Genomic DNA, 12106 nt, shown 5'->3' with positions numbered 1-12106 from the left:
TTCAAGATGATCAAGTACCTGTGTACCTGACATCCTTATGACCTAGTGAGTGCAATAATTAACTCATTTGCGGATAATTTAAACCGTGCTACTCTATGTATGGTTTCTTTCTTAAACTTGTAGATATTTTGTCTTTTCAGATGTTATGCTTATATGGTTTGCACAAGCCTGACACAGCAATGAATGTATGGTGTAAGAGTTTCGATAAGTATAGGTGTATAAACCAGGTTGTATTATGTCTCCCTTTCCATGGTCACATGGTATGTGGACAGATGTACATTTTAGGTTTTCACAAACCTTCCTTTTCTTTCTTTTCCTGGTTTTCTTCAGCGGCGGTTTTGTCAGCTCTAAAGAATATTCTTGCACTGCTTAGTGAGAAATACAGGAATTCAAATTCCTAAAAGAAAAAAAAAAGAAAAAGAAAACACTATTATTCACGGCCCATATGGGTCTAATGGGGACTATTTTTGCCAGGCAGAAACCAGCTACTGAATGAATAAACATACCAATACACAGAAAATTAGTTTTTATTTTTTTACCTCATTTTCCCGTTTTATGGGCACAAAGAGACATTGACAAGAGAAAAGAATTACTACAGGGTTAGACAGAGCTAGCCCTCGGAGTCAAATAAAGGACTAAATGGGCAACAGAAATTGGGCATAACCCAGAGCGATAAATAGGAAGGAATTCTCAAGAGTTAAAGGTATTTGGGAGGGAGGGCGAAAGTCCAGCTTCCAAATAACACTAAACTCAGGGTGTGCCCATATCGGAGGTAGCAATTAGGACTCCCCTGGTAAAAAGAGGAAAAAGGAAAATAAAAAAAATCTTTAATTAAACGTAAATAGAGTAATTGTGCAGAGAGTGTATGCAATACACTGGGTTGGAGTCTCAAAGTGAGGTATCGCTTGTATAAGCCGAGTTTTTCAGCACATTTTTTGTGCTGAAAAACCCCAACTCGGCTTATACTCGAGTCAGAGTCTGTATTATGGCAATTTGCATTGCCATAATACAGACTGGGGCTGTGGGGGCTGCAGAGAGCGTTACTTACCTTTCCTGCAGCTCCTGTCAGCTCTCTCCTCCTCCGCGCCGTCCGTGCAGCTCCCTCTGTCAGCTCCCAGTGTAAGTCTCGCGAGAGCCGCAGCTCTCGCGAGACTTACACTGGGAGCTGACTGAGGTGCTGAACGGACAGCGCGGAGGAGGAGAGAGCTGACAGGAGCTGCAGGAAAGGTAAGTAACGCTCTCTGCAGCCCCCACTGGAAAATAAAAAAAATCTTTAAACGTAAATAGAGTACCGTATATACTCGAGTATAAGCCGAGTTTTTCAGCACATTTTTTGTGCTGAAAAACCCCAACTCGGCTTATACTCGAGTCAGAGTCTGTATTATGGCAATTTGCATTGCCATAATACAGACAGGGGCTGTGGGGGCTGCAGAGAGCGTTACTTACCTTTCCTGCAGCTCCTGTCAGCTCTCTCCTCCTCCGCGCTGTCCGTTCAGCACCTCAGTCAGCTCCCAGTGTAAGTCTCGCGAGAGCTGCGGCTCTCGCGAGACTTACACTGGGAGCTGACAGAGGGAGCTGCACGGACGGCGCGGAGGAGGAGAGAGCTGACAGGAGCTGCAGGAAAGGTAAGTAACGCTCTCTGCAGCCCCCACAGCCCCTGTCTGTATTATGGCAATGCAAATTGCCATAATACAGACTCTGACTCGAGTATAAGCCGAGTTGGGGTTTTTCAGCACAAAAAATGTGCTGAAAAACTCGGCTTATACTCGAGTATATACGGTACTCTATTTACGTTTAAAGATTTTTTTTATTTTCCTTTTTCCTCTTTTTACCAGGGGAGTCCTAATTGCTACCTCCGATATGGGCACACCCTGAGTTTAGTGTTATTTGGAAGCTGGACTTTCGCCCTCCCAAATACCTTTAACTCTTGAGAATTCCTTCCTAGACATTGACAAGACATTGGAATATTTTCGCTGTACATAAATGGAAATATAGAAACATGATAAAGTAACTGCAAATGTTTTTTTTTTTTTGTCAATCTTTGTTTTATTGAGGCATGTTAGGTTTCGGGTACAGAATAAAGAGGGGAAGACAATAATAAGTTGTACAAGTCGGGAATGTCACATCGCAAAACATATCTTCGAGATTCGACAGCCTCATTTTTTTTTTTTTTTTATTTTTTTTTTAAGAAAAACAAGTATATAACGGCATAGCAAATGTAACCATAAACAGTGCCTATCTAGGTGAGTTATCAAAATAAAGAGTCTGTAAGCTATATAACACCATAGATATGCTGTAGGCGATTTAAGTGGCAGGTTGAAATAACGTATAATGAAGCAGTTAAGAGGGTAGCTTTGCAAAAACCAAACGGTTAATCTTAAAACCTGAGTAACATCCAGGTTTAGTCAGCAAGTTAATTGCATGCTAGTCTGCGGGCTGGGCTGGTGGATGCTCGGAACTATGGCTAGGTGCGATCCTGGTCGCAGAATTTAAAAGAATGGACGCAAGCATAGAAAAATGGTCATACGACGGCCTAGGCTGCTGAATTTCGAGTTAGCTTAGTTTTAGTCTGGATGCAGTAGCAGTCCAAAGTATTTACCCCCAGCAATATGCCTATTTGAGTAAGTCAGGGGTGCGTCACATACTATTACAGTGGAAAGACACTAGAAAATGCCACCTGGTGGCTGCATGATTGAATTACACAACTTAAATAACTAGTAAAAACGTAAGTGTAGCATTTGGTAACGCAAAACCTGAGGACTGTCATATCCCTTAAGTAGGTTGCTGGGGTAATATTGCGCCATGTTGAAAGTGTCCGTCAGCTTGTGGTCTGGCCTATTCTTTCTGAGTTCTTGGAATCATTCAGCCGATGCCGGTCAGGATCAAGGTTGGTGTTGGACGGAGGGATGGTCGGTTGTTCAGCAGTGTAGTGAGGTAAACGTCAGTCAGTGGGGTAAACGTGAAGAAGGATTGAGTGCGGTGAGAAGCTTCTCCCCAGCTCCAGGCTTTACATTGGGCCCACACCTCGTGTCCACAGACTCGGGTACCTCTCTGGGCCGGGTCTTTCCCTTTGTGGGCGCTGTGGAGGGATCTGATGGTTCTCCGCCGCCGGCGGCGGTCGACCCTCCTGCGGTGTGGTCGGTGTTTTGGAGAGATTCTCCTGTTGGGCCTTTGCCTAGAAGGGCACTCCGCCATGGAGTAATTGGCGGCCATGTCCTGGATCTGCCCTCTCCGGCTCGCGGCCTCCCGCTTCCCCACTACTGCAGGTTGGTTGGGGGTTCGTTGTAATTGCCGCTGCTCCAGTTTCTCCCAAAAACTGTTCAACAGAGCATCCAGGCGTTCATGGAGGGGTTGAGTGGCTGCAGGCTCCGTGTTAAGGGTTGTGGTCGCCATTTTGCGGTTTACAGCCTGCTGGTGCAGAACCTGTTGTGGAGTGTCGTCGGTTTTTGCATCATTTGTGGGCTGATGGTACATGTTGATGGGGACCGGGATAACCCCCGCCGGTCTTGGGGGGGGGAGGGAGGTCCGATACTGCGGGTGCTGTGAGGATCGGTGAGCTGGGAGAGCGGCCGCCTCTCTCCAGCTCTGCGAGATGTAGGCCTCGGCCCTCCGGTTCAGCATCACAGCGGGCATGTAGGCGTTCAAGGTGTCCCCCGGTACCCCTGCTCCTGTGGGACAAGGCAAGGTGAACTGGGGTGCAGAAATTGTAGATTACCCACTGATTTTTGCCTAAAACCGGGATCAGGCTCAGGAGCTCTCAGTAAACGTGTCTGTTCAGCTCCCCGGTCAGGCTCCGCCCCTCAAGTAACTGCAAATGTTTGACCAAAATAGTTAAACTGGAAAGCCACAAGTTTTGGAGAATGTTACCAATCTGACCAGATGGGTTCCAGTTCCCTTTTTATTTCTCCAAAATTCTTTGTTTAGTGAATAAACCACATCAGAAACCAATACGCCTTAGAATTTATTCCCTGTTCAGGAAATATGTAATCAAAACATGTGGCTTAAATGATTCATCCAGTAAACAACATCCAGCGTGTGCCAATAAAACTAAACCCCAGTAAATTATTATTATCGCCATTTATAAAGCGCCAACATATTCCGTAGCGCTTTACAATTTTATAAGATTTGACAAGAAATTAGACAATTCCAAAAACTTAAGGGAATAATAGGTTGAAGAGGACCTTGCTCAAATGAGCTCACAAGAAGGGGTGGGGTATAAAGCACAATAGGACAGGAATTGGGTTTAGCACGGTAAATTTTGAGGGGTACATTTTCTCTTTTGCAGTATGACTGCACCAATACATCTGGACCCAAGATACCATTGCATGTTTTGGGTTTTTTCCCCACACTTACACAGGAATTTTGCCTCAATATCATTCAAAAATTTACTCTGTAAAATAGGCTATGAACTGGATGACAAGCAACGGTTTACAATAGAGATATATGGACAAAGAAAGATTATTATTTTTTTAATTCTTCTTCGCCAATAGGAAAAACGAAAAAACAGACTAATTAACCAATCTGATCAATTAAAACTATTTACCCAGATGATAAGTGAAGAAACACGAACAATGTACCTAACTTCTTTATATACACAAGAACAAATTGAAATAACGGCAATAAACAGCTGGAATAAGGAGTTACAGATAAATATAGAACAGTGAAAATGGTTCAAAATGCTGACCTAAGTAAGCAAAGCTATACACTGTTTAAATGGGATAGAGGTTCATTACAAATTAGTTAACAGATGGTATTACGACCCATTAAAACTTTTTTTTTAAAATGTACCCAAATGATCATCTGAGTGTTGGAGATGTGGAAAAACACAAGCAGACTACATTCATATTTGGTGGTTATGCCCAGAAATATGTAAGATATGGGTTTTAAATTTTCAAATGGATAGAGGCACGGACAACAAAAAATAGAGTTCTCCCCTGGATATAGGTTGGCAAAAAAAAAAAAAAAATCGAAAAAAATAAGCGAGATTTACATACATTATTAGCAACCAAGTTATACATAGCTAAAAACTGGAAATCCAATAATCCGCCAAAAATGATATAAAATTACACATTATAAATCAATGTCAAATGGAGCAGGGTATAGATAATCAATATAATTCAAACTCACTGGCGAGAGATACATCTATAGCTGAGGTTGACAGACGGGGGAGGGACAGAAGAAGAGACTACGACCCTGAATGTCTACTGGACACCATGCCACACCCCGACAGGAAAACATACCCAAAGACAACAGGAACACACACTGGGGGTTCTCCACCCCGACACACAGGAAAAAACGGACACTAATCACCACTATCCCTGATCACACAGGTTAAGGAAATGACACACCACGCGACTGCACACAGCACAGCTGACCACTTAGACATTGACGAATATATATGGCGACACTGATATGCATAGAGGAAACAAATGTAGACAAAGGAAAAATAAAAATTAAAAATAAAAACCCCATAAAGAGTACATAGAAATAATGAAAAGAAACACAGCTTAGGCTGCATGCACATAGACATATCAACATGGACCAACTAGGGTTGCACTAACTGCTTACCAAAGCGACCTTGACGTCCCATTGTCCGTAAGCCTTGACTATACTTATCGACGTCATACTGATTACACGCAAGCAACTGGGTGACTCAGGCTAACCGTGTATTGAAATAAGACCACCCTAGACCCACACAACACGATACGCCTAACTGATGCGGGTCTGCAAATCCGTTCCAGATGCTGTGGATATAGCATAACCGGAGATCTGTGAGTTACACTGCTACGTTATGTGACTATCACGTCTGCTTGTTTTACTTGTATTACACTTATTACAACACACTTATTACAACACAATGTGGCCTGCGCGCCACCAATGCCTGCGTATAAGATTGTAATGTCTCCCGTAACTCTAGGGGCTTTGTTAGTTTGATTGACGGGACCTGCGAGTCCCTACTGAAAATGTTTTCCTCTCAAAGGTAAAGTTGAAATAACACTCAATAAACATATTTATAAAAACAAATATATATAATTCAAACTCAAGATGGATAGATTGGGCAGAAATAATTAAAAAAGATAAACCAGGATAATCAAAAAAAGAAAAGAAAAGGGAGGATAAGGAGAACATGGAGTACGATATAGGAAAGAAGTAAAATAAAAATTAGAGATATAAGGTTTAAGTATTTATATACTACGTGTGTGATATATTGTGAATTTTGATGTACAGACGCATAAGAGAGGGTGTTATAGGCATACATACAGGGAGATATAAACCCCGAAAGGGAAAAGAAATACAATGTAAACAGTGGGGTAACAAAAAACAAAACAAAACCAAAAACGTCTTTTTAAATGTATTGTATAAAAAGATATATAAAAGGGATATATACACGTTTTGAAAAAGACGACAACGTACATGTTATATGTTTTGTCAAAAAAGGAGCATGAAAGAAGGAAAAAAAAAAAAACTTTAAAAATAAAGATTATATTCTAATTATAATAATAATAATAATAATAATAATAAAAAAAAAAAAAAGGGACTGTGAAACCTGAACTCTCCTCTACCAAATCACAAATGCCTCTATTCTGCTAAATACAACGTCATACCTGAAGATATATTTCCAGCCTCTTCTGGGTTAAGTTCATGGTCTGAAGTAGCTTTTCGTCCTGATTGGCTGACTGCACGTTTTGCTGCTTAGAGACCGCCCTTTTCTCCTTCATATACTTTTCTCTTACAGACTGAAACCAGTGCAGAGAATCAAACTCCTGGTACTGGTCCAAAAGCTTAAGGATGTAGGCGACCCCTATGATAAAATACAGACATTGACAAATCATGCAAGTCAAAGACCACAATGTTCCAAAATCACCCTAGGGGTTATTCACTCAAGGTGGAATTGTTGCAGAGAATAAACATAACAACAAGAGTAGCTGAATATATAACCCAAATATAGAAAATGGATAGAACTGCAGGTTGGGAAATATATGCTTCAAAGAAAGGAGCATAGGACATTAACATACAAATCTCTTCATTTTGTAAATATAGTTTTTATTGCTTTTTTGTTAATGTTTTTTATTTAATTTTTTTCCATGGCAGCATTAACATAGAACAAATGAGCAATTTAAACACCGAGGCGCGCAGGCCTCCAGGATTGTTCGGAATAGTTGATATTTATACAGTGTACACGATGGACTCGCAGGCCCGGTTGAGTTAAACATGCCGTTTTTGAATCGTGTTTCGTTAACCTTTATTACGGACAAGATGTAGGCATCTGTGGGTGTGTAGCGGCTTTATGAGGGATGAATCGTTCCTAGTGATTTATGTAGATGAGGTTGGGTTCGATCTGTGTAGTCATCTATCATATGACTGCGGGGTCTGTTTTTTTTATTTTTATATATATATATATATATATATATATATATATATATATATATATATATATATATATTTTTTTTTTTTTATTGTATTTGTTTACAGGGTAAAACTCTCCATTTTGGTCAATAACATTTCAATTAGAATTATTTTTGAACGGTTAAAAGCAATGCAGCCACCCAATCACCCACCGCCTCTTTAGTGAATAGTTACACCGATAATTACAATAGAGTAATTACAGCTTTTAGATGACAACTCAGATTGAGATTAAACACGTCTTACCCATTGCAAAGCCATCATCTGTAAACGCAGCTCCAACTTTATTCTTCTTGTTCAGCTTTTCCTTACAGCTAATGGAGTGCTCAACAAAATTTAACGTCTACAAAACGGAAAAAAGAAAAAACAAACAACAAAAACAAACAAACTTATGAACAAGAGGCAGCAAGCTTCATGACACAAAGCAAAAAAAAAAAAAAAAATACACAATCCATTTGAAGAGCAGAGGGCTATAAAAGAGGTATAGATTTCTGAAGACCGAATTCTGCATGGCAAAAATATATCAAAAGAAATGAAGCAATAACATGATACGATCTATAATATCCAGGAATTATTGTTTCATCAGAACCTGGAAAATAAATCCAAATAGGCTCACTATAAACTCTTAAAATGGCAAACAGTAAGCAATATCATGGTTGCTTTCCAAAATAGAAAATAAGCTCAAATGCAAACAAACCCAAGGTTTTAAAAAAGTAAGTCAAATGAACTCAAAAAAGAACTGGCACATCCTCCAAAAAGATGACATTCTAGGCAAGATTATTCCAATCCTGACCGTCCAATTATGATTTCTAAGAAAGCAGACAATCTTAAAAGTAAGTTGGCTCCCAGTCTACTCCCGGAAAGAAAGAAAAAAAAACCCCACCAAAATATGACAATATCAGGTATCAACAGAAATGGATATCAAAATGGATATCAATAGAAATTATACAGCTGCGGCCATTGCTCAACCTGTGTCCATCAAAAAAAAGTACCACAAAAACGTTTATTGGTACCTATGCAAAAAAGAATATACAATTAAAAAGTTTATACAATACGCCTCCTCGCATGTGGTATATCTGTTACAATGTGGCTGTAGGACCCAATACGTCGGCAGAACAACACGTAGGCAACATGTAAGAATACGGGAGCACTTTAATAACATACGGAAAAGGACACCAATCAGTGTCCCGCTTTCCAATGGCACAGCTTTGTAGCTATAGACCAGGTGGTAATGAATTGGAGCGGGGGTAATAGATCATTGGAACTTGCCAAAAAGGAAGCCCAATGTATCTTTAATTTAAAAACCCTCAAGTTAGGTGTTTAGATATTGATTTGGCTGGTCTAATTTAATTTCTGCTTTCTTAACTGTTTGATTTTTCTATGCATGGGAATTTTGCACACAGTTACATATGGATGGGTGGCTATCCAGCAATCATTTATTTTTTTATAACATTCATACACATTTTTTTTTTATACACTTCTTTGACTGTTTTATAGTGAATGAGCAGGTTGCTTGGTGGCAATCCATCCATTGAATATATATATATATATATATATATATATATATATATATATATATATATATATATATATATATAAATATATATATATATATATTTGCTGGTGGGTATGTGTGTGTATATATATATATATATATATATTTTGTTGTATTTTCTATGTGAATACTGAGCACACATTGTATGTGTATGACTCCGTTTCCACACAGCCTTTTGTTTTTGTTCAATCGTTATAGAAGCCAATACTCATCTGTGACTTTTTTCACAAGTAATCTCCGCAATCTTTCTGTCAGACGGACACAGCCGAATGACTGAAATGACCAGAAGAGGAAATGAACAGCGCATCCCACGGTGGAACACATTTGACCGCCAGCTGAACTGAAATTAGGAGCCATATAAAAACTGAGAAGCGACCACAATGTCCCGATCTCTGAACCCAACATTTGGATGAAACGTGTCGGATGCTGAATACTTGGGACCTTTTATAATTTATGTTATTTTATTACTTGTTCATCGGCTATTGTTCCTGCCCACTCCTACCTGCTGATTTTAAGATCCACTCCAGGTGGAGATATGCCTAAATCTACTGCCTTCTTGTAAATGCATTTTTATTACGTAAAGTGTTTTTTTAACATTATGACGCTTATTGGTTCCTTTTTCTTATGATCTACAGCTAGATACTGAAGTACAGTCTAACAGACCCTTAGCCCTTCGAGGGGAAATAAGCCTGCATTCTCCTACGTCTTGTGAGTGCTCTCACTCCCCCTCCCTTTTCTCTTCATTATTGTATTACACTATATATCATTGTCTTTTAGATCTGTGATCAGATTCTCACATATACCCACGGGTGGTATTTATTTGCTTATTTACATGTTGTGGAGCTGTTTTTTCTTATACTTTGTATAAGCATTTGTTTGCTTTTTTATAGTGGTGGTGTGAGTTTCACCAAGTCAGCTCCTAATTCTATTTTGCACCCCTAATATAGTAACTCGTTTTTAGTATTATCCCTCATAATGAACACAGGCTGGGTCCCAGTAGTATACAGCTGCATATGACAAAAGTAGTAAAGAATAAATAAAAAAACTGAAGTAACCACAGTTGTAAGCACCCCAATTCTCCTACACCACACCCATATTCCTGCCATCATCATACAAGATGTGACCCTCTCCATCTCCCCGTGGAGACCGTAAGCTTCCATCACTTTAAGTAAAAGTCGATTTTTTTTTTGTTTCTCCTGTATGAACTATAAAAAATGGACTTCACGTCAAAAAGACAGACATTTATACAGCACTTCTATTCTGTCACTTTCTTTCTGTATCTTGATGCTGTCTAATAGTCAACACAATTTCACTCCAGGTTTCTAAACAATTTTCAAATCACTATTCAGCCAATCAACATCTTAACAGTGCTCAGGCAGTCTGATCTACCAAATTCAAAAATCAGAAAAACAGAACCAGACATGGACAACACCACCACCCAGCTTGAGCATACCAGAGGTGGAACAATGCTGTAGAAGTTCCTAAGATGAATATTCTTTGTGCTGCGGAACTCAGGGGCAAACACATCCACCAGCATTTTGAAGTATTCTGTACCTTCTGCGGAGTTGCGTGTAAGGTCTGTTAGAACCGAATCCAGCTGTCTGCATATAGAAAAAAAAAAAAAAAGAGGTTCACTGAGAAACACTGAGTTGTTTAGGAATGTATAGGTAAGGGTTAGTATTTTGAATTGACACCTATAGGATACAGGAAGCCAGTGTAAGGATCGACAGAGGGGAGAGGTATCGGAGGTTATTCCATGAACTATGAAATGTAAGGAAGACAGTGAATTTGAAATTTTAGGTCAATATGGCTGAATTTGCTAAATTCTCAGTCAATTGTGCTTTCAGCTAGACAATTTGGGCACAACATTTGACAAGTCACGTTGACTACACTTGCATTTCCAAACAGATTACAACTTGTATAGGAGTTTCACTGCACTAATACAAACCTTGCAGCCTTCTGGGTTTCTTCCGACAGTCCCTCTTCCTTAACCAGCTCTTCAAAATTCACTATATCTTCCAGATCTGGAACAAATCTGCAAAGGCAAGATCAAAGGCTTGGTGTAATAATATTTTAAATTAAATGTGTCCCTTTACAATTTAGGTTACTGGACGACCCTTTATAGTCCTATTAAAAAACAAACAAATCACACTTTAAATATAGTAATTTTAAAGGGGCGGAGTCACCTAAACTAAGCAGATGTGTTCAGCAGTTGCTACGAGGAGAACTGGCTTTCTTCACAAATTATTATTCAGATAAAACTCACTTCACAATTGATATCCGGGGCAACTGTGGGGCAGTGCTTCAAGCCAGCAAATATCAGCACCCCTACTAAATCTTCCAACATTGGGGACCTACTCTGCCAACTGAACTCAAAGTAAGCCTCAAATAAAAAAAATGTGTAAGAAACCCTATAGGGTCAGGAACACAAACATGTATTCCTGACGCAATTGTGTTAAAACCAACTTTTAGGTGGCTTGTCCTCCACCCCTTAACCCCATTAAAATGTAAAAAACGTACCTTATTTCCAGCGCAGCATAGCTCCTTGCTGACATCAGATTTATGATTTTTAGTCAAACCAAAGCTTCCCCATAGGGAAAGCATTTGATTAGTTGAAATCGGCAAGGAGGCGTGTCGGGTGCGGGGCCAAATGCTGGTTTGGCCAATCAGCACCTCCTCAGAGATACAAATTCAGCATTACTATGTAGATCGTGGAGACTCTAGATGGAAGTGCTGCACACGGTAAATCACTGCCCCAGGAAGCACTTCCAGTGGCCATCTGAGGAGTGGCCACTGGAGGTGTCCCTCAGGGGCAATATAACCCCTACTTTTTCTCTAAAAAAAAAGGCAGTGTTTACATGAAAATGCCAGCAGGGAATGATTAGACTCACCAGAACAACTACATTAAGCTGTAGTTGTTCTGGTGACTATACTGTCCCTGTGAAAAAAGTTTTTTAAAAAGTCATAAAGCAGTTTAAGTTTAGTATACCTGATTGCATTGCTGCAGCAGTGAAGCCCACCAGATCGTATCATCCTGACATAGCCCATAGCATTTCCTAAAAACAAGATTATAATACTGTATTAGCAGAGAAAGTTTCTCTATTGACAAAAAAGGAAAATAAAAGGAAAACAAGGGGAAAATAAATA

The 12106-nt window shown here is 39.6% G+C and overlaps 1 protein-coding gene across 1 annotated transcript in view; it reads right to left on the bottom strand.

Annotated features, from left to right (window-relative positions):
• Positions 1–12106, bottom strand: part of WASHC4 (WASH complex subunit 4) — a 62503-nt gene that overhangs the window by 3506 nt on the left and 46891 nt on the right. The window contains exons 27-32 of the mRNA XM_063447223.1: positions 11949–12015; positions 10908–10994; positions 10413–10560; positions 7651–7747; positions 6606–6802; positions 298–397 (exon numbers count right to left, since the gene is read on the bottom strand). Of these exons, the coding sequence (XP_063303293.1) occupies positions 298–397; positions 6606–6802; positions 7651–7747; positions 10413–10560; positions 10908–10994; positions 11949–12015 (696 nt within the window). The remainder of the gene's footprint in view (positions 1–297; positions 398–6605; positions 6803–7650; positions 7748–10412; positions 10561–10907; positions 10995–11948; positions 12016–12106) is intronic.

This window comes from Pelobates fuscus, chromosome 3 (assembly GCF_036172605.1).
Source record: "Pelobates fuscus isolate aPelFus1 chromosome 3, aPelFus1.pri, whole genome shotgun sequence".
Taxonomy (NCBI): domain Eukaryota; kingdom Metazoa; phylum Chordata; class Amphibia; order Anura; family Pelobatidae; genus Pelobates; species Pelobates fuscus.
The sequence above is the reverse complement of the archived record's forward strand: the minus strand, read 5'-3'. Positions and strand labels throughout refer to the sequence as shown.